At 41.3% G+C, this 21,713-nt stretch overlaps 5 protein-coding genes across 7 annotated transcripts; 2 read left to right on the top strand and 3 right to left on the bottom strand.

Moving 5' to 3' along the window:
• LOC135543169 (gamma-crystallin M3-like) lies at positions 1-1,299 on the bottom strand. The gene is made up of 3 exons (XM_064970257.1): positions 1,233-1,299; positions 646-888; positions 1-288 (listed from the first exon to the last, which is right to left on the bottom strand). Exons 1-3 carry the CDS (start codon positions 1,242-1,244, stop codon positions 1-3), a joined length of 543 nt encoding a protein of 180 aa, XP_064826329.1. The 5' UTR covers positions 1,245-1,299.
• A 5,174-nt stretch (positions 1,300-6,473) lies between these two features.
• LOC135543165 (gamma-crystallin M3-like) lies at positions 6,474-19,288 on the bottom strand. The gene is made up of 3 exons (XM_064970251.1): positions 19,153-19,288; positions 7,189-7,455; positions 6,474-6,767 (listed from the first exon to the last, which is right to left on the bottom strand). The coding sequence occupies exons 1-3, from the start codon at positions 19,174-19,176 to the stop codon at positions 6,474-6,476; spliced, it is 585 nt and encodes a 194-aa protein (XP_064826323.1). The 5' UTR covers positions 19,177-19,288.
• Positions 10,222-11,143, top strand: LOC135543166 (gamma-crystallin M3-like). The gene is made up of 3 exons (XM_064970252.1): positions 10,222-10,282; positions 10,452-10,700; positions 10,865-11,143. Exons 1-3 carry the CDS (start codon positions 10,268-10,270, stop codon positions 11,141-11,143), a joined length of 543 nt encoding a protein of 180 aa, XP_064826324.1. The 5' UTR covers positions 10,222-10,267.
• LOC135543167 (gamma-crystallin M3-like) lies at positions 14,254-17,695 on the bottom strand. Of its 3 annotated transcripts, none has more exons than XM_064970255.1 (3): positions 17,687-17,695; positions 14,780-15,019; positions 14,254-14,594 (listed from the first exon to the last, which is right to left on the bottom strand). In XM_064970255.1, the coding sequence occupies exons 1-3, from the start codon at positions 17,693-17,695 to the stop codon at positions 14,301-14,303; spliced, it is 543 nt and encodes a 180-aa protein (XP_064826327.1). In that variant the 3' UTR covers positions 14,254-14,300. The 3 variants fall into 3 exon arrangements, with proteins under 3 accessions (XP_064826327.1, XP_064826325.1, XP_064826326.1); XM_064970253.1 differs by lacking the exon at positions 17,687-17,695 and adding an exon at positions 17,532-17,549; XM_064970254.1 differs by lacking the exon at positions 17,687-17,695 and adding an exon at positions 16,956-16,970.
• Positions 19,170-20,523, top strand: LOC135543168 (gamma-crystallin M2-like). Its single transcript, XM_064970256.1, has 2 exons — positions 19,170-19,429; positions 20,230-20,523. Exons 1-2 carry the CDS (start codon positions 19,385-19,387, stop codon positions 20,503-20,505), a joined length of 321 nt encoding a protein of 106 aa, XP_064826328.1. The 5' UTR covers positions 19,170-19,384; the 3' UTR covers positions 20,506-20,523.
• Positions 20,524-21,713: the final 1,190 nt, after the last annotated feature.

The raw sequence follows: 21,713 nt of genomic DNA, 5'->3' as shown, positions 1-21,713 counted from the left end.
TTAAAAGGCAGCATCGCTGCTGATGCGCCTCATGGACTGGAACCTCATTTCATCATTTCCCATTCCCATCTCTCTTGTGTTCCTGTACTCTCCAGGCCTCAGGTAGGTCTGCATGCCTCTGAATTGGGGCTGCTCGTACATGACCCAGTGGCCGTCCATCACGTTGCAGGACTGCATCTCGGGCATATGGTAACGCTCCTGGATAGAGTCACAGTCGTCCATCACCTCGTGCATTTGGCCTCCGAAGTTCTCCTTCTCGTAGATCCTCATCCTGAACTGGCCCATGTGCTATTGGAAAGAAAATAACAAATTTCACGCATCTATTAACGGAACAGGATGAGCTTGGTTGATAGAATGGCATACAATGCAATATGCCACAATCTAAATAGAATCAAAAGATAAGCTCAATAGGGTATAATTGTCATCCTTTTAATTAATTTGCGGTTGAGGCATTTAGCTGGACCTACACAACCGATGGCATGGGATGTGTTTTTATGTTGACTTTAGATTACATTTGAGGTGTGAAAACTTTAGACAGACTTAGATTTTGGAGTGTAAGATAGTTTTATGGCATCGATGATTGTGGTCATTGTGGTGTGGTTGTGAATAGTTGTGGTCTGTTGTGCTGTCTGCAGAAGTGCTTACCTGGGGGATCATACGACAAGACCTGATGCAGTCGTTGAAGCCTAACATGTGCTGGTACTCAGGGTACTCTCCCCTCCTCAGGAAGTACTGGTGGCCCATGTAGTTGGGCCGGTCATACACCATGAACATGCCACTCTCCACCCTGCAGGAGTTGCACCTGTTCAGGTGGGAGGAGAGCTCGGAGCAGTCGCTGCTGCACTCATAGGAGCAGCCCTGGAAGTTCCTGTCCTCGTAGAAGATGATCTGGAGAAAGACAAAGTATGCTTTGAAAGTCTAAACGTCTTGACGTGAAACCAATTGATTTTGATGTGCAAAAACTCATACATTCTATCTCGTTCAGAAATTATTCTACTTAATATTTGTAATGTGTCTGACAAAATCAAACAATGCAACCATGATTATAATTACAAGTCATTATAAGTAATCTGTAGTTATCATAGTGTTGTGAATCTAAAAACACACACATCAAGGATATATTTCCCATTGGAAATGGGCTCTGATGCATCCTAGATTCATAGTTCCAATGCCAGATGACGTACAGTTCAGCACTGTGCACAGACTCTGATCACAGCCCCACATTACAGTACCTTTCCGTTCATGGTCACGGTTATTTGATTTCTGTTGTTCTCCCTACTGGCGTGCTGCCTTTTATGCTTGATGTAGCTCCAGAAGAATCTACCGCCCAATTGTATAAAACGCTGAGTCAGCCGAGCAACACTGTACTGTACTCTACATCAACGCCACGCTCGCGGCAAAGAGTTATCATTTAGTGCTCTGTAAGGTAAAAGGGTTTAGATTAGGTCTGATTCCTTTTAGACATATTGTATAGTCTCTTTTAAATAGACTCTGAAGGGTGAATAAACTATTTATGGATTTTAATTTAGCTTCAACATTTCATTTATGTAAATGATGTGCTCATAATTAACCATTTAGGGGAAACACTTATTTTATTTTAATTGTAATTTAACCTTTATTTAACTTTATAGGCTGTGCTCATGCCTATTTCAATTGCATTAGGAGTAGGTTTGTGCAGTGCACACAAGAAACTTCCACTCAAAAATGACATTTTGGTTTTCCACTGTTGATTACAGTCCCGGAATATGTTGCATGTCAGCAGTCAAGTTCACAAGATATTGGACTTTCAAGAAGCAAAGTGTCACCGGCCGCATCATCATGATGCAAACTGCGGACTATTGAACAAAAATACCAAAAGATAGTTGATTTTACCTTTAAGTGGTAGGTAAGGTGTAGGTAAAGGTGTACCTTACCATTTATATTGCATATTGCATAGTATCAAAATAGTATTTAAAAAAGTAGCAAAAGCAATATGGGGGTTGTTTTAATTGCTCCTTGAGTGTATCAGCAATATAATATTCAGTGTTATTTAAAAAGTGCATGCAAATGTGAAATTTTCAAGTGTTTGTACAGTAGCTACATTCATATCATTGAAAGATACTGTGATATTTAGTTTGACAGAAAACACTGTCTCAGAGGCCGCGCAGGATCCCCCATAAGTGTTCCTGTCTCAGGGGCCGCCCCAGAATCCCCCATAAGTGTTCCTGTCTCAGGGGCCGCCCCAGAATCCCCCATAAGTGTTCCTGTCTCAGGGGCCGCTGCAGAATCCCCCATAAGTGTTCCTGTCTCAGGGGCCGCCCCAGAATCCCCATAAGTGTTCCTGTCTCAGGGGCCGCCCCAGAATCCCCCATAAGTGTTCCTGTCTCAGGGGCCGCTGCAGAATCCCCCATAAGTGTTCCTGTCTCAGGGGCCGCCCCAGAATCCCCCATAAGTGTTCCTGTCTCAGGGGCCGCCCCAGAATCCCCCATAAGTGTTCCTGTCTCAGGGGCCGCCCCAGAATCCCCCATAAGTGTTCCTGTCTCAGGGGCCGCTGCAGAATCCCCATAAGTGTTCCTGTCTCAGGGGCCGCCCCAGAATCCCCATAAGTGTTCCTGTCTCAGGGGCCGCCCCAGAATCCCCATAAGTGTTCCTGTCTCAGGGGCCGCTGCAGAATCCCCATAAGTGTTCCTGTCTCAGGGGCCGCCCCAGAATCCCCCATAAGTGTTCCTGTCTCAGGGGCCGCCCCAGAATCCCCCATAAGTGTTCCTGTCTCAGGGGCCGCCCCAGAATCCCCCATAAGTGTTCCTGTCTCAGGGGCCGCCGCAGAATCCCCCATAAGTGTTCCTGTCTCAGGGGCCGCCCCAGAATCCCCCATAAGTGTTCCTGTCTCAGGGGCCGCCCCAGAATCCCCCATAAGTGTTCCTGTCTCAGGGGCCGCCCCAGAATCCCCCATAAGTGTTCCTGTCTCAGGGGCCGCTGCAGAATCCCCCATAAGTGTTCCTGTCTCAGGGGCCGCCCCAGAATCCCCCATAAGTGTTCCTGTCTCAGGGGCCGCTGCAGAATCCCCATAAGTGTTCCTGTCTCAGGGGCCGCCCCAGAATCCCCATAAGTGTTCCTGTCTCAGGGGCCGCCCCAGAATCCCCATAAGTGTTCCTGTCTCAGGGGCCGCTGCAGAATCCCCATAAGTGTTCCTGTCTCAGGGGCCGCCCCAGAATCCCCCATAAGTGTTCCTGTCTCAGGGGCCGCCCCAGAATCCCCCATAAGTGTTCCTGTCCCAGAATCCCCCATAAGTGTTCCTGTCTCAGGGGCCGCCCCAGAATCCCCCATAAGTGTTCCTGTCCCAGAATCCCCCATAAGTGTTCCTGTCTCAGGGGCCGCCCCAGAATCCCCCATAAGTGTTCCTGTCTCAGGGGCCGCCCCAGAATCCCCCATAAGTGTTCCTGTCTCAGGGGCCGCCCCAGAATCCCCCATAAGTGTTCCTGTCTCAGGGGCCGCCCCAGAATCCCCATAAGTGTTCCTGTCTCAGGGGCCGCCCCAGAATCCCCCATAAGTGTTCCTGTCTCAGGGGCTGCCCCAGAATCCCCCATAAGTGTTCCTGTCTCAGGGGCTGCCCCAGAATCCCCCATAAGTGTTCCTGTCTCAGGGGCCGCCCCAGAATCCCCCATAAGTGTTCCTGTCCCAGAATCCCCCATAAGTGTTCCTGTCTCAGGGGCCGCCCCAGAATCCCCCATAAGTGTTCCTGTCTCAGGGGCCGCCCCAGAATCCCCATAAGTGTTCCTGTCTCAGAATCCCCCATAAGTGTTCCTGTCTCAGGGGCCGCCCCAGAATCCCCTAAGTGTTCCTGTCTCAGGGGCCGCCCCAGAATCCCCATAAGTGTTCCTGTCTCAGGGGCCGCCCCAGAATCCCCATAAGTGTTCCTGTCTCAGGGGCTGCCCCAGAATCCCCCATAAGTGTTCCTGTCTCAGGGGCTGCCCCAGAATCCCCCATAAGTGTTCCTGTCTCAGGGGCCGCCCCAGAATCCCCCATAAGTGTTCCTGTCTCAGGGGCCGCCCCAGAATCCCCCATAAGTGTTCCTGTCTCAGGGGCCGCCCCAGAATCCCCCATGGCATATGGCTTACATTGTTTTCATGTTCGTCAAACCATTCAGTGACCACTCAAGCCCTGTGGATGGGGCAATGTCAGCCTATGGGGGCATGCATAGCCATGGTAACCAAAATAATGGCCTACCCAGCATTTGTATGTATGATCCTAAGCATGATGGGAACCACACCTGTGTGGAAGCACCTGTTTTCAATACACTTTCATACACTTTGTATCCCTCATTTACTCAAGTGTTTCCATTATCTGTGCAGTTACCTATACATCATCCTAATGAAAAAAATGGTAATATTCAGAGTTTACAGTCATGTGCATACATTGTTGTATGGGTGGCCCCAGCAGGAATCAAACCTTTATATTAACTTTATTTTATAGGGCAACACTTTAGATTAAGTGTATTTTATAGGGTAACCCTTTACATTCAGTTGTTCCTATAGGGTAACCCTTTACATTCAGTTGTTCCTATAGGGTAACCCTTTACATTCAGTTGTTCCTATAGGGTAACCCTTTACATTCAGTTGTTCCTATAGGGTAACCCTTTACATTCAGTTGTTCCTATCCTTACATTCAGTTGTTCCCATAGGGTAACCCTTTTTGTTGTTGCCTTTTGGCTCTCAACAGTTGCAAGAGAGTTTACATTCAGTTATTGTGGGTTGTGTGTGTGTGTGTGTGTGTGTGTGTGTGTGTGTGTGTGTGTGTGTGTGTGTGTGTGTGTGTGTGTGTGTGTGTGTGTGTGTGTGTGTGTGTGTGTGTGTGTGTGCCTGCGTGGTCATAAAGAAAGCAGATGACTGTAATACATGAATTATGTAAGCAGGGGGGCGACTATACACTTTGATCTGTTCTGAAATTGAATAGCCACAATGTACTGTAAGCCTGACCCCTATCTAATACCTTACTTTTATAATACGTCTATTGTGTTCAGTGAAATGGGTGGCCCCATTGTGAAGAATCCCTGACCAAGCAACATGAAGCAGCATAGAGAGGTATACCGCTGTCTGGTTGTTATGTACTGTAACGGAATACATTTGATGTCGCTACAAAAACGTATCATGCCCACAAAGAATACAGTTGAAACTATTAAAGGAGAAATGATTCAGAAAACACACCCCAAAAAACAACAACAGAAAAAGGGATACACATCCATGCTGCACATTTGATGCTCACATACAGTCCACGTTTATGAACTACTATTATCAACAAAAATGATGTCCAACTCAAACCGCAATGCAGATGTTCTTCAAAGAGTTCCTCTGACAAAATATCATCAGCCACCAGAAGTCGTGGAACATCCAATTCCTCTGACTTCTTTTTATTTTTACCTTTATTTTATTAGGCAAGTCAGTTAAGAACAAATTCTTATTTTCAATGTCGGCCTAGGAACAGTGGGTTAACTGCCTGTTCAGGGGCAGAACGACAGATTTGTACCTTGTCAGCTCAGGGATTCAAACTTGCAACCTTTCGGTTACTAGTCCAACACTAACCACTAGGCTACCCTGCCACAGTCCATTGTTTATACATTACCTCTTTAACGTCTCTAAACCAGTCCATTGGTTATACATTACCTCTTTAACGTCTCTAAACCAGTTCATTGGTTATACATTACTTCTCTAAACCAGTTCATTGATTCTACATTACTTCTCTAACATCTCTAAACCAGTTCATTGGTTATGCATTACTTCTCTAACGTCTCTAAACCAGTTCATTGATTATACATTACTTATCTCATGTCTCTAACCCAGTTAATTGATTATACATTTATTTTCTAACCTAGTTCATTGATTATATATTTCTTCTCTATCTTCTCTAAACCAGTCCATTGATTATACATCACTTCTCTAGCTTCTCTAAACCAGTCCATTGATTATACATCACTTCTCTAGCTTCTCTAAACCAGTCCATTGATTATACATCACTTCTCTCATGTTTCTAAACCAGTCCATTGTCCATGGGTTATACATTATACTGTGGAGAACATGTAAACTAGCATAATGCTAACAATCGACAATAAGGATTAGTTTTCTGCAAAATGCGTTTTATATATATATATAAATATATATATATATATATATATATAGAGAGAGAGAGAGAGAGAGAGAGAGAGATAGAGATATAATTTTTTTTGCTATTGATAAATTAATGTTATGTGCACATTTGGTGTATCAAAATCAAATGATTACTTTTTTTTAAATTACTTTTTTTCTTTCAGACCATTTGAAATCCCTCTCCAGACACCAATCTGTCAGAATAAACCAGTGTAATTTAAATACCATGGGTAGATTAGACTTGATAGAAAAAAGAAGAGAACAGGTACTTCAAAATAAGAGTTTTATTACATTCAATGAGAATTGTGACGTTTAGCAGCCTTTTGGATGTCAGAACAGCAGGAATCTCAGGCATCAATGCCGCTGACCCTCACAGGCATCCATGATCCTTCTGATGGAGCGAACTCTCATCATGGTGCTCATGCCCATGTCTCTGATACTCCTGTACTCTCCAGGCCTCACGTACATCATCCTGCCTCTGAAATGGGGCTGCTCGTACATGAGCCAGTGTCCGTCCATCACGTTGCAGGACTGCATCTCGGACATGCGGAAGCGCTCCTGGATGGACTCGCAGTCTTCCATCAGCTCGTGCATCTGGCCCCCGAAGCTCTCCTTCTCATACAGCCTCATTCTGAACTGTCCCCGGTGCTGTTGGGGAGGGAGAACATTGACAGTTACTACCGTGTGTGTACTCTATGCTTCCAGTATTATATTTATCATTGCTTGTCAGCTGACTTATACAGTAATAGAGGCCTGGCGCACGTTCATTAGGGACAAACTGTTTGGATAATACCTAAACTTGTTCAATTAGAAGACATATTTTTGTTTTCTGTTACAAAACGTTTGGCTCCGGTGTGCCCTGCTGAACACGACCCAGGAGAACAGCACGTCAAGTATCAGATGTACAGAGTCCTAGTAACTCAAACTTCATCACCATTCACGAACATCTAGCTACTCAAAAAATATAAAAATGCACTCTTTATATGAAGAGAAATAGCATGAACAACATCATAAATATAATCATGTCATCATCAAACACAAGGAGACGGTGGAACTGTGGACGTCTTACCATTGGGATCATGCGGCAGGAACGGATGGACTCCAGCATGGTCATATCCCCCATGCCCATCACGGAGCCCATACGCTGGAAGTCGGAGTACTCTCCCCTCTTCAGGAACATCTGGTTGCCCATGAAGTTGGAGCGGTCGTAGATGACGAAGCAGCCCATTTCCACCCTGACCGACTGGCAGCGGTTTAGGTACATGTTGAGGTCGGGGCAGTCGCTGCTGGTCTCATAGCTGCGACCCTGGAAGTTCCTGTCCTCATAGAAGATGATCTGAGAGGGTGATTTGATTGAGAAAATTATTTAACCTATGACCTCTTCACCTATGTTGAGAAGATTTTAAAGGCTATGATTTTAAATGTTTTACATAATTAATATAGTTAATCAGTATTAATTGATTGTGATGAATTTGTCATTACTATTAATAATTAAAAACATAATTATAAATTCTTAACTTTGTATATAATGCATATCAACTGCATGATCTCATATAATAACTCTATATTATTTTAATAAAACAAAAATAGTTTAGTATTATTTAGCTGAAAAAAGTTGCTTTATTCTCACAGATTGATATGATTAGGATTTTGTGGTTATAGCTGCTATGCAAGACACTATATTCATATCTCAATGGCCAGCTCTTATACTGAATACAAATCCCCTGCCCCTGTATTACCCTGGTCATGGCTACGCTGGTTTAGCTTGATGGTGAAGCTTGATTAGATGACACGCAGAAGACACGGTGTGTTGTGTCGATCCAGTGGCACTTTTATATTGACATTGGGTCCACAGGGCACCTTGCATACCTTTGTGCTAAATAGCATGAGTCATCACAAGGCCCACGTGGGGCTTGTATACATTTTACACAGCACATCTACATGAGTTATTATTGGATGCTGAATGCAGCATGGGGGCCATGACAGGTATTGTTCTCATCAGAAATAGAACATGGCATATTCTTCAGTTTGGGTGATTATGCTAGATGGTACTTTACCAGGTCAAAATACAGTTACAGTATATTTACTAGTGAACTTAGTCACACTTAGTAAACTTGCTCACACTTAGTGAACTTGGTCACACTAAGTGAATTTGGTCCCACTTAATGAACTTTGTCCCACTTAATGAACTTGGCCCCACTTAGTGAACTTGGTCACACTTTATGACTTCATGAGGACAAGCACTGGATGAAGAAACATGACTATTTGGCAGCTTGACTGGTCTGACCACATTAACAACATAACAGCAACAACTTCCTGGTTCTTCTCAAAATAATAAAAAATAAGAATCAGAGGACAAAGTAATTATCAGGTAAATAATGAATTAATAAAACACTACTGATTCCCTACATTTTTGAAGTACATACACTACCGGTCAAAAGTCTTAGAACACCTATTGATTCAAGTTTTTTTTAAACTATTTTCTACATTGTAGAATAATAGTGAAGAATATCAAAATTATGAAATAAGACATATGGAATTATGTAGTAACCAAAAAATGTATAAATATATTTTATATTCTTCAAATAGCCACCCTTTGCATTGATCACAGATTTATACACTCTTGGAATTCTCTCAACCAGCTTCATGAGGTAGTCAACTGGAATGCATTTCAATTAACAGATGTGCCTTCTTAAAAGTTAATTTGAGGAATTTCTTTCCTTCGTACTGCATTTGAGCCAATCAGTTGTGTTGTGACAAGGTTAGGGTTAGCCCTAATTGGTAAAATACCATATTATAGCAAGAACATCTCAAATAAGCAAAGAGAAATGACAGTCCACCATTACTTTAAGACATGAAGGTCAGTCAACACAAAAAAATTCAAGAACTTTGAAAGTTTCTTCAAGTGCAGTCGCAAAAACCATCAAGCGCTATGATGAAACTGGCTCTCATGAGGACCACCACAGGAAAGGAAGACCCAGAGTTACCTCTGCTGCAGAGGATAAGTTCATTAGAGTTACCATCCTCAGAAATTGCAGCCCAAATAAATGGTTTTACGGTTCAAGTAACAAACACATCTCAACATCAACTGTTCAGAGGAGACTGTGAATTAGGCCTTCATGGTCGAATTGCTGCAAAGAAACCACTACTAAAGGAAACTAAGAAGAAGAAGAGACTTGCTTGGGCCAAGAAACACAAGCAATGGACGTTAGACCGGTGGAAATTTGTCCTTTGGTCTGATGAGTCCAAATTGGAGATCTTTGGTTCCAACCACTGTATCTTTGTGAGACTCGATGGGGGTGAACGGATGATCTCTGCATGTGTATTTCCCACAGTAAAGCATAGAGGAGGAGGTGTTATATTGTGGGGATGACCTGGCCTCCACAATCCCCTGCCCTCAACCAATTGAGATGGTTTGGGATGAGTCTGACCACAGAGTGAAGGAAAAGCAGCCAACAAGTGCTCAGGATACGTGGGAACTCTTTCAAGACTGTTGTAAAAGCATTCCAGATGAAGCTGGTTGAGAGAATGCTAAGAGTGTACAAAGCTGTCATCAATACATAGGGTTGCTATTTGAAGAATCTCAAATATAAAATATATTTTGATTTGTTTAAAACTTTTTTGGTTACTAGATGATTCCATATGTGTTATTTCATAGTTCTGATGCCTTCACTATTATTCTACAATGTGGAAAATAGTAAAAATAAAGAAAAACCCTTGAATAAGTAGGTGTTCTAAAACTTTTGACCGGTAGTGTACATGTGCCATAACAAAAACTATCCAGTAAAATAATACCTCACAATAAAAGAATGCTACAATGTACATTGAATTCCATCTCAGTTCCATCTCAATTGATCTGGAATATTTGATCAAATACTAATATACTAATTCAGCTAGTATTAGGGTAGCTAGGGTTAGCTGGAAACAAACATGATCCTCTATTTTACCCCCAGTGACATAGTTATAAACGTGGCATTCAGTGCGTGACACTATAGGACTGGCTTGCACAACAATATAGAATGATGACTCATGGAGTTCTAGAACAATAAATATGGAGATGTGAATGCGGTCCAAGGTATAAAAGGGACAGGAGGTGGATGGTCCAGCATTCCATCTGAAATTGGATAAGAGATTGGATCACCATCACCATGACCATGGGCAAGGTAAGTGCCACTGCAAGTCTTCCTCCATGCCCGTCTCTCTGGGTCTATCCAAGCAGCCCTGCATCCAAAGAAGACTGTCCGATCGGAAGCACAAGGCATTGCTAATCAAATGAGCATCAGTGCACTAATTTCAACATATCGAGCACTAACTGTGTGATTGTCTGTGTAGATCATCTTCTACGAGGACAAGAACTTCCAGGGTCGTTCCTATGAGACCAGCAACGACTGCGCTGAGGTCACCTCCTACCTGAGCAGGTGCAACTCCTGCAGGGTGGAGAGCGGCTGCTTCATGGTCTATGAGCGCCCCAACTTCATGGGTCACCAGATGATGGTTAGGAGAGGAGAGTACCCCGACAACCAGCGCCTGATGGGTATGACCATGAGCGACTGCATCAGGTCCTGTCGTAACATCCCCAGTGTAAGTAATGGAGTGTGTAGCTGCTTCTTAGCTGATGCAGATAGTTTCAACAGCAAGGGTCGTGAACTCATGTCATCAACAAGATTTGACATTTAAATGTATGAGTCCACCGGTTGGATCTACAGTAGTTCCATATCTGTCTGACCTGTTGCTTTTATCAACAGTATAGGGGCCAGTTCAGAATGAGGATGTATGAGAGGGAGAACTTCGGAGGCCAGATGCACGAGCTGATGGACGACTGTGACTCCATCCAGGATCGTTACCGCATGTCTGACTGCCAGTCCTGCAACGTGATGGAGGGCCACTGGCTCATGTACGAGCAGCCCCACTTCAGAGGCAGGCAGATGTACGTGAGGCCTGGAGAGTACAGGAACCTCAGAGAGATGGGAAACAGCTCCATGAATAGATTCATGTCAGTTAGACGTATCACTGATTCCTGTTAAAATCACAACTTTTTAATTTAACTTAATAAAGTGTTAAATTTCTAATTAATCCTGATGTGTCCTAGTTCATTAAAACAGAGCATAACAACCATCTCATCAATCAAAAGGAACCAATTAGTAAGACAAGTGCATAAGGTCTGGTGTCTGCCATATGAGCCAATAGGCTTGGAAAGTGGACATGTCACAAAGAGGAAAATGGAACCATTACTGAATACACCTTGTCAGTTCTGGGGGTAACATTACACTTGATAGCAAAGAACGGTGAGACAGCTAACTAGCTGTAAATAAGTTAATTGTTTTGACCTGCAGATTAGCGATGTTAGTTAGCCAGCTAGGCCAAGTTATTTACAGATCGTTAACACACACTCCTAAACTCTTTTACTAGCTACTGTACGACTGTTGTGTCAAGAACATGCCTCCAAAAATGAAAAGGAGTTGTGTTTGTGTTTACATTTCAGGAGTTAAGGAGTTGCAGTTGTGTTTACATTTGACAGACTGTGATATAATCCACTTTCTAAGTGAATGGTGCTGGTTATAGTTTTAGAAGGCTACAGCACTAACCTGTAAACATGTACTGTACATGCTAAACCACTCCTTTACAAAGATCACTCTTTCATTTTAATCAGGCATGCTAATTTGACAAAGGGACATGGTGTCACCGGCATTCAAAATGTTGAGATAATCTGTAATTAGATTCAATGACAAAGAATGTAAGCTGAATCCATAAATAAGTTCAGTAAATATAATGCAATATGTTTAGAAAGGGGATAGATCACAAATATAAGCATTATTGCAGCCACCTTATCAGTTTAGGAGTTCTATGAGATTTGGATGCAGCGTTATGTTAGCTAGCAAAGAGCGCTGCAGGAGCTACCGAACTAAAAAAGCTTCATTGTTTCACCCCAGGTACCAAAGTTAGTTAGCTGGCTAGCAAAAGTTACATACACTTAGTTAGCAACCTCTCCTTCACTCTCTTGCTGCTGTAGCTATCCTAGGAAAAATGGTAGGCTGGCCTGATTTATTAAATTCAACAAAGTTTCAACTTAGATTCCTTTGTTTGTGTAACTCATAATAATTAAGTAAATTCAAAATAAGTTAAAGGCTTAAACAACATGACGGCCAAATTATATTTTGTTAGTTATTTTTTACAGTAGGTTGCATACTCTACCCCTCAAATGGTACTTTCAGTAGTTTGACCAGCAGATTCCACGTTGGAAGAGCTGACTTTGCCGGTTATTAGAATTACTGTAAGAACGAAGGGCATTCAGTTCAATAACCCAAGATGTACGAAATTCACGATGAGACAAATTACCCACAATCCCCAAAACATAGAGCAACACTGCAAGTGAATGTTGTGGCCCTGTACATAATGAAGTTGTCTGTATCTACAAATGTTCCTTTATAGATCAATTTACTCAATTGCATTACCTAAGTTCAACTCAAGATGATTTCACAGACACATACCGTATATGAGTTTCTATCATTCATCTGGACTATCCACCAGTCTGGTGCCTGGTGGGCTTCAGAATAATGTCTAGATGTAAACATGGTAATAATTAGCAGAGCTGTGTTTGAATCTGTATCAGGGTAGTAAGGTGGCAGCGTGCACCTGAGTTGGCTCTGATATAAACATATACAGTATATGCAATATTAGTTGTTTCAGAAATAAGCATTGTGCATATTTTAGGACTACAATATAAACAAGTCTCCTAAACCAAAAGCATTTTTTCATTTATTGACACTAAAGGAAATATAGTGCCTTCAGAGAGTATTCACACCCCTTCACTTTTCCACGTTTTGTTGTGTTACAGATTGAATTTAAAATGGATTAAATTGAGATTTGTTGTTGGTCACTGGCCTACACATAATACCCCATAATGTCAAATTGGAATTATGTTTTTCTAAATTGTTACGAAAAGGTGAAATGTCTTGAATCAATAAGTATTCAACCCCTTTGTTATGGAAAGCCTAAATAAGTTCAGGAGTAAAAATGTTGCTTCACAAGTCACACAATAAGTTGCATGGACTCACTGTATCCAATAGTGTTTAACATGATTTTTCAATGACTACCTCATCTCTGTACCTTGTAGGAGAGGAAGGAAACCGCTCAAGGATATCACCACGAGGCCAATGATGACTTTAAAACAGTTACAGAGTTTCATGGCTGTGATAGGATAAAACTGAGGATGGATCAACAACATTGTACTTACTCCACAATACTAACTAATTAACAGCCTTTACAGAATAAAAAATATACCAAAACATGCATCCTGTTTGCAACAAAGCACTAAAGTAATACAAAGTGTTATGTTTGGGGCAAATCCAATACAACACATTACTGAGTACCACTCTCCATATTTTTGGGGATAGTGGTCCCTGCATCATGTTATGGATATGCTTGTCATCGTTAAGGACTGGGGAGTTTTTCAGGATAAAAAAGAAACAGAATGGAGCTAAGCACAGGTAAAATCCTAGAGGAAAACCTGGTTCAGTCTGCTTTCCACCAGACACTGGGAGATTAATTCCCCTTTCAGCAGGACAATAACCTCAAACAAGGCCAAATCTACACTGGAGTTGCTTACCAAGAAGACAATGAATGTTCCTGAATGGTTGAGTTACAGTATTGACTTAAATCTACTTGTAAATATATGGCAAGACCTGAAAATGGTTGTCTAGCAGTAATAAACAACCAATTTCAGAGCTTGAAGAATTTTGAAAAAAATAAATGGGCCAATGTTGCACAATCCACTTTTGGAAAGCTCTTAGAGACTTACCCAGAAGGACACACAGCTGGAATCGCTGCCAAAGGTGTTTATACAAAGTATTGAATACTTATATAAATGGGACATTTCTGTATTTAATTTGCAATAAATGTGCAAAAATATCTAAAAACATATTTTTGCTTTGTTGTTACAGGGTATTGTTTGTAGATGGGCGAGATTTTTAATATTTTTTATTATTCAGCCTGTGACACAACAAAGTGTGGAATAAGTTAAGGGGTATGAATACTTTCTGAAGGCACTAGAGACAAAATATTATCATTCACTTGTACTAGAATGATCATTAAAGTTTAGGTAAGTAATACATAGACAATGAAACATGCATTTCAATTATCCAATATTTATTTTAAATGCCAGAAAAATAAGAATCTCAGACTTCAATGATGCTGGCTCTCGCAGGAATCCAGGACACGTCTCATGGAGGTGTATCTGTTCACGGAGCTGTTTCCCATCTCTCTGAGGTTCCTGTACTCTCCAGGCCTCACGTACATCTGCCTGCCTCTGAAGTGGGGCTGCTCGTACATGAGCCAGTGGCCGTCCATCACGTTGCAGGACTGGCAGTCAGACATGCGGTAACGCTCCTGGATGGAGTCACAGTCGTCCATCAGCTCGTGCATCTGGCCTCCGAAGTTCTCCCTCTCATAGACCTGCATCCTGAACTGTCCTTTGTGCTGTAAAGTTAATAAGGACACATGTTTAAAGTAAGAACATGATCAAAGTAATTAAATAGGAATCTGATCAGTTTACAATCAAATACTTACATTTTTTGATACATTGTATTAAGCTATATATACTATACATATGACACTATAAATGCATCATATATATAAGTTGTTTTCCAATAGAGCCATCTTACCATGGGGATCATACGGCAAGAGCGAACGGAGTCAGACATGCCCATACGCTGGTAGTCACCATACTCTCCTCTCCTCACAAAGTACTGGTTTCCCTGGTAGTTGGAGCGGTCGTACACCATGAAGCAGCCGCTCTCCACCCTGCAGGAGTTGCACCTGCTCAGGTAGGAGGTCAACTCAGGGCAGTCTGAGCTGGTCTCATAGGAACGGCCCTGGAAGTTCCTGTCCTCGTAGAAGATGATCTGGAGCAACCAACGAAAGGCATCAATCACAACACAGAGAGGAAAAGGATATGCCTCAAATCAAAAGTTATTTTTAATCAACTAAATAATGAAATATTGAAATGTAAACAATTTGTTCTGTAAGAAGAACGACTGGTAATTAATTGAGTAAATCAACAATGAAATGGTAAAATGTAGAAATAAGGCCCACACAAACTCAGACGTGAAGAACAGCTGTTCAAATGTAATTGAACGTTACTGAACATAAAAAAACATCAAAACTGTAACTTAACAATTCTAAAATAAATACATAAAATAAAGTAAATTGCCAATGTATCAGGCAGAAAATCCAGCTATACAGCACTGTACCTTGGCCATGGTGTTTGTTTGCTGCGGCTCTGGGATGTTGTCCAATAGGCCATGTTCACTCAAGCTTTTATACCTTATACCATTTCAAATGGCTTTTTGTTATTCAAATTCCCCATCCTGATGAATAAGCAGGATGCTTCTTGCTGTTGATTTTGTGCAGCTGTGTCCTTGGCTGGCACAAGCAGAGTGATAATGGGCATGAATACTATATTAGAATTATCATGTGATCATAGGTATTTAAAACATGTAGCTGTTATCATATTTTACCAAGAGTATTTACAAACACTTTTTATATTTATTGGATTGTGTTTTACAAAAGACCAACACTTTTCACCATCATTATAATTGGTTTGGAGTATGAAATATATGGTGCAATAATTTTTTACTTCATTTTTTTAGGCTGTGAAGATGGATCTTAATGATTTGTGTATTGTATTTAACATACACATTTTAGGGGGGTGAGAATGTGTCTGTCACCATGACAACTGTTTTGAGAGGTGGATGTCAACAGGCCTGGGAGCAGATGGGGTCACGAGGTCATGCTCGGTGAAACCTGCAGTGACTCAGCCTATAGGGGGACAGAGGCTAGGGGAACTCAGAGTAAGGATACCAACCCAGCAGTTTACTTATCATTATTTAACGCCCACACCAGTAGAAATTCACTTTTTACAGCTAAAAGATGATGGCCACAGCTTACCTACGACGTTTCACAACAATGTAAGTCACTAAGTCATAATTTTTGTCAAAGTATGATATATTTGGCCTTGAAGTGCCAAATCCGAATGTGTCTTCCGTATCTTTTCCTATTAGATGATGTGCAAATTATTTTCAGCCTACGATTCGTTTCAGGGCTGGGTTTTCTTTAAACGTTACCACCCACCAGCATGGCTATGTTTTTTTTTTATTCCGCTGCAAAGTTCTTCCTATTCGCAAGTCGACAGAGAGCCAAACAGCTTTTCTCAATAGTCTACATGTGGGTTTCTACTAGATAAAAACAGCCAAAGTCAGACTTGGCTATATCATACAAATTCATGAAAACAAAAATGTGCTTTTTGGTCTTAATTTAAGGTTAGGCTAAGGTTAGGGTTAAAGTGAGAGTTAGGCTTAAAATCCAGTTTTATGACTTTGTGGCTGTGTTAACTAGTGACGAATCTACACTTCACCGATTTGCCATGGAGAAAATTAAAATAGGGGGGGGCAAAGTAAGGTTTTTATGCTTGTGTCATAGCTTTTACCTGGATTCACCTGGTCAAGCTATGTCATGGAAAGAGCAGGTGTTCCTAATGTTATGTATACTCATTGTATAGCTAACTAGCTTGCTGAAATGATAAGAGAGAAGAAAGAATATAGCTATTTGATTATGTTCTTGTGCACGTCTAAATATTAATGACGTCTGGAAGCCGACACAGTTTCACTGGAATTATCAAAACTGAAAAGAGTCAGACAAATGTCAGCCCTCAACATCTCAACAACTGGTATTGGCACAGTTTAGCTGAAACTCCTCTCTTGACAGGTAGGCTGGTAGTTAGTTTCTGAAATAATTATTTTCACCTGACTTAAAGTACGCCTGTCTTAGTTTAAATTGTACTCGTATAACGTTCATTAGCTAGCTAAGGTTAGCATGCTAGCTAGTTACACTGACCGCTGTCAATCAGGGATGTTATTTCTCTGCTATGCGTGGGAATCACCACAACGTTCCCATCCCCAATGACATATGTTTTAGCAGTCTAAGTCAGTCTTTGAGGTGGAATCTAAACAAGAAGAATAATTTCTGCTCTACGACATGAATTAGTGTAAATACTTCCTCGGAGGTGGGTCTTTATAACATGCAAGTAATGCAACCAATTATGAAACGATGAATGCTTGACTTTACTGATGGTTGATAGAGGGCCATTAAGGGTTTTACTTTACATTCAAAGATGTTGGCTCTGATGACTAAATAAGGAAAAGCTGCATGCAGTACTTGCGGTAATAATAGGCCTACATAATTATATAGAAATGCAGCTTGGTCTCAGACTAGACCTAACATAGAAAATGTATGATAACTATTTGTTTAGTATGGTTACATAAGACAGTTTGAAATCTAAGGCAACCCAAAGGATGAAAGTTCAAATCTCACCACGCACAACTTTAGCATTTTAGCAACTTACTACTTTTTAGCTACTTTGCAACTACTTAGCATGTTAGCTAAACCATTCCCTTAAGCTTAATCCTTTTAGCTAACCCATTTCCCTAACCTTAACCTTAATCCTTTTAGCTAACCCACATTCCCTAACCATAACACTTCCCCTAACCTTAACCTTAATCCTTTTAGCTAACCCTACCCATTTAACCTAACTTTTACACTTAAACCTAACCAAGATTTTTTAAATGTATTTGTAATTTTTTTATTTAACCTGTATTTACCTAGGCAAGTCAGTTAAGAACAATTTCTTATTTACAATGACGGCCCACCCCACCTAGCTAATGTTAGCCACCTAGCCAGAATTTGTAACATATCATACGTTTTGTAAATTCATAACATATCATAGGAATTGTAATTCGTAACTTATCATACGAAATTGGTGATGGACATCCACAAATGAATACATACCATACGAAACCTGAAGTGTCTCAAATTTACGTACAGAATAATACAAAATGCTCCGAGATCAGTTTGAGAAAGGATCCAAAATTATTGAGAAATATGCTAAGTTTAGCTGAAAAGTTGTTTTTCCAGTATTTCCATTATCAAGGTTAGAGTTCATTTAGCTATCATTGACATTTCATTGAGTATCGATAGTTGCTTTCAGTATACATCCACTTCAATTTCTACCAAGGAATGATTTGACCTCAAATTAGTATCATGTAACTGTCAGAAAATCTGTTCAGAGAGTGGTAGCGATGCAAATATCTTGCCAATATCAACACCTGCTTATCAACACCCCGCTTATCAATTAAAAATAGGCTGTGTTTGTAATTTCAAAAATCACAACTGAAGTAATTATTGAAAAACATAAGATACTGTATTTCAAGGCCAAGTAGCAATTTAAATGTTCGTATCATTTGAAAATGTAGTACAATACAGCAGAAAGTTACAGATTATTTTTTTTTTAAACCAGTACAAATCTCACATAAACATGCAGATCATCTTTGATATCAGACGAAGAAGAAACTTGATCAAGTCCATTTTCCTCAACAGGAGTAGTGGAGTAGGAAACACACTCAGTATATCCAAGATGTAAACCCCAACAGAAAAATAAATGATCATAAAATAGTCCGAGCAGAATTCTGTGACTTAGGCGTTTATAATCATTCATTTCACTGTTCCAGCAATCGTTTGTTACAGAATCATTAGACTGGAACAAAGAGAAATGAAACATGACCAAATCATTTTTGCTGATATGCAAATCGGCCTCATTTGGATATCAAAGGCTTTCCACACTCTGCACATTTTGTTTATACATAAATACTTTGACGGTGCGGCAGCTAAGAAAGTAGTAGGCAGTGCTGCAAAATGGTGAAGGTAAGGTGACGCATTAAAAAACAAATCTGTATTTATCAGGGATGATATTAACTTCAATGCATATACCTATTCAATATAAATGTTGAGCATATGGGTTTATATGTTTATTCATTCATGTGCAGCCAACACTCTTCATATTCCTGCAAACACAAAAAGTTAACTTGATAATAGTTTGAAGATATGGCTTTGCCATTTTTATATGACTTTAAGAATGTCTGAATAAAGTGTTCATGTAATATGTGATCCTGTAGTAATATATTTGTTTTCATCCGTAACTCACCGCAGAGTATTCTCTGCTTCCCATCCTTCCTTAGATCACATTCTACGAGGAAAAGAATTTCCAGGGCCGCTGCTATGAGTGCAGCACCGACTGTGCCGACCTGCACTCCTACTTCAGCCGCTGCAACTCGGCGAGGGTGGAGAGCGGGGCCTGGGTGCTTTATGAGAAACCCAATTACAAGGGCTACCAATACATCCTGAGCCCAGGGGAGTACACAGACAACCAGCAATGGATGGGATTCAACGATAGCGTCAAGTCCTGCCGCGCCATCAAAAACGTAAGATGATTCCTTGCATATCCATATTTCATATCATCATTCTCCCTCCCTCCCTCCCTCTCTCTCCCACTCTTCTGTATGCCTTCAAAAACAAATCTTAGTTCCATAGTTCCCAGCAGTTAATGTGTCTCTTTCATCGCAGAAACTTGTAACGCAAACCACATGCATTTAAAATTTGCTCTGAAAAATGTGTACAAAAAAAACAAGTAAAATATGATGTTTTGATATTCTCGAATAGGAGGTAAGCTAATCCTCCCTCTTGACTAATATTGTATAAAAGTCTATGTTACAGAATGGGACTGAGATAGTGTTTCATACAGGGTTAAGTGGACCTCAGGCCCAGAATGCATCAGGGAATAACACACTGCTCTATAATCCAGCAGACAATACAAGCAGACAAAAGCAGACATTTTTGGCAGCATTTTACCCCCACGCCCATCACTTTAAGAGGAAATATGCCAAGAAACCTTTAAAGGGGCATTTTCCGTTAATAGTTCATGCCCTTCGAACACGAAAAGAGACTAACAAATCCACGTTAAACATGCTACAACGTCATTTAAATTTGAATGAGTTCTATATTTAAAATAATTTATTGACCAACATAAGTGAAGATGATATCTTACAAGTAGTTTATTATATTTAACATGAATGTACGGCAGCTCTAGCTAATATGATATCCAACTGAATTTCAGAAGCCTCTGAAACACCCATTAAATTATATTACAGTAGATTTGGTACAAAACAAAATCCTAACTAACCCTTCACAATGTTTGTCTTTCTCCTCCCTCTGTTCCTGCCAGGTGTATGGCAACGTGTGGAAGCTGAGGCTGTACGAGAGGCCAGACTTCGGCGGCCAGATGGTGGAGTGGGCCGAGGACTGCCCTTCTGTCTACGAGGCCTTTAAGTTCCGCGAGGTGTACTCGTGCATGGTGACCCACGGCGCCTGGGCCTTCTACGAGCTGCCGAACTACAGGGGACGCCAGTACTTCCTGGAGCGCGGCGAGTACCCCCGCCACACAGACTGGAGCGCTGCATCTGCCGCCGTGGGCTCCTTCCGCAGGATCACTGAGTTCTAGGGCTCTTTGACCTTTGAGCGTGGGATCGAGTTGTTCTCTGGTCTTATTGAGTCTGTGTGACATGATCCAATAAAAAAATGAACTATTTGCAAATGTCTGAAACTCGTTTTGTGATCTGTTGAGGTGAGATACAAACATGTGCAAAAGATAACGTCAAGGTTCCATGAGTTTGGTGGTAGGACACTATGATCCTACCACAATGATAAACTTTTCTGACAAGTCAATTTCATAAGCAACCTTCTGAGTATTCTGAATGTCAATTAACAAACTGCCAGAGCATTAGCTAACAGTCCACAGTCCCAAGTTCTAGTTAGGGTTTGAGCTAACTTTAGGATGATAACGTCCCACAAACATTAAAAGAATGTATCATTATCATTGGCAAACTTAAAGATAATGGACATCATTATACTTTGAGGGTATTGTCCAAACATACACTACATGACCAAAAGTATCTGCTCATCGAACATTTCATTTCAAAATCATGGGCATTAATATCGAGTTGGTTCCCCTCCTTCGCTGCTATAACAACCTCCACTCTTCTGGGAAGGCTTTCGACTAGATGTTGGAACATTGCTGCGGGGACTTTCTTCCATTCAGCCACAAGAACATTAGTGAGGTTGGACACTGATGTTGGCTAATTAGGCCTGGCTCGCAGTCGGCATTCCAATTAATCCCAAAGGTGTTCAATGGGGTTCAGGTCAGGGCTCTGTGCAGGTCAGTCAAGTTCTTCCACACCGATCTCAACAAACCATTTCTGTATGGACCTCAGTTTGTGCACAGGGGCATTGTCATGCTGAAACAGGAAAGGGCCTTCCCCAAACTGTTAACACAAAGTTGGAAGCACAGAATCATCTAGAATGTCATTGTATGCTGTAGCGTTAAGATTTCCCTTCACTGGAACTAAGGGGTCTAGACTGAACCATGAAAAACAGCCCCAGACCATTATTCCTCCACCAAACTTTACAGTTGACACTATGCATTCGGGCAGGTAGCGTTCTCCTGGCATCTGTCAAACTCAGATTTGTCCGTCAGTCTGCCAGATGGTGAAATGTGATTTATCACTCCAGAGAACACGTTTTCCAGTGTCCAATGGCGGCGAGCTTTTCATCACTCCAGCTGACGCTTGGCATTGCGCATGGTGATTTTAGGCTTGCTTCCAGAAGCATTTTTGAACTCGGTGAATGTTGCAACCAAGGACAGATGATTTT

The sequence above is a fragment of the Oncorhynchus masou genome, chromosome 7, assembly GCF_036934945.1.
Source record: "Oncorhynchus masou masou isolate Uvic2021 chromosome 7, UVic_Omas_1.1, whole genome shotgun sequence".
NCBI classification, from domain to species: Eukaryota; Metazoa; Chordata; class Actinopteri; order Salmoniformes; family Salmonidae; genus Oncorhynchus; species Oncorhynchus masou.
This window is presented reverse-complemented; position numbering and strand designations above follow the sequence as displayed.

Bases quoted from the DNA above. Each gene is read 5' to 3' on its own strand.
- LOC135543165 (XM_064970251.1), bottom strand. From the start codon at position 19,176: ATGGGAAGCAGAGAATACTCTGCG. The intron at 7,456-19,152 runs GTGAGTTACGGA...TCACCCTCTCAG, and splicing joins GAAGCAGAGAATACTCTGCG to ATCATCTTCTATGAGGACAG. The intron at 6,768-7,188 runs GTAAGACGTCCA...CCTCCCCAACAG, and splicing joins CCTGCCGCATGATCCCAATG to CACCGGGGACAGTTCAGAAT.
- LOC135543167 (XM_064970253.1), bottom strand. The intron at 14,595-14,779 runs GTAAGATGGCTC...TTAACTTTACAG, and splicing joins CTTGCCGTATGATCCCCATG to CACAAAGGACAGTTCAGGAT.
- LOC135543168 (XM_064970256.1), top strand. From the start codon at position 19,385: ATGGGATTCAACGATAGCGTCAAGTCCTGCCGCGCCATCAAAAAC. The intron at 19,430-20,229 runs GTAAGATGATTC...TGTTCCTGCCAG, and splicing joins CCTGCCGCGCCATCAAAAAC to GTGTATGGCAACGTGTGGAA.
- LOC135543169 (XM_064970257.1), bottom strand. The intron at 289-645 runs GTAAGCACTTCT...TCTTTCCAATAG, and splicing joins CTTGTCGTATGATCCCCCAG to CACATGGGCCAGTTCAGGAT.
- LOC135543166 (XM_064970252.1), top strand. The intron at 10,701-10,864 runs GTAAGTAATGGA...TTTTATCAACAG, and splicing joins CCTGTCGTAACATCCCCAGT to TATAGGGGCCAGTTCAGAAT.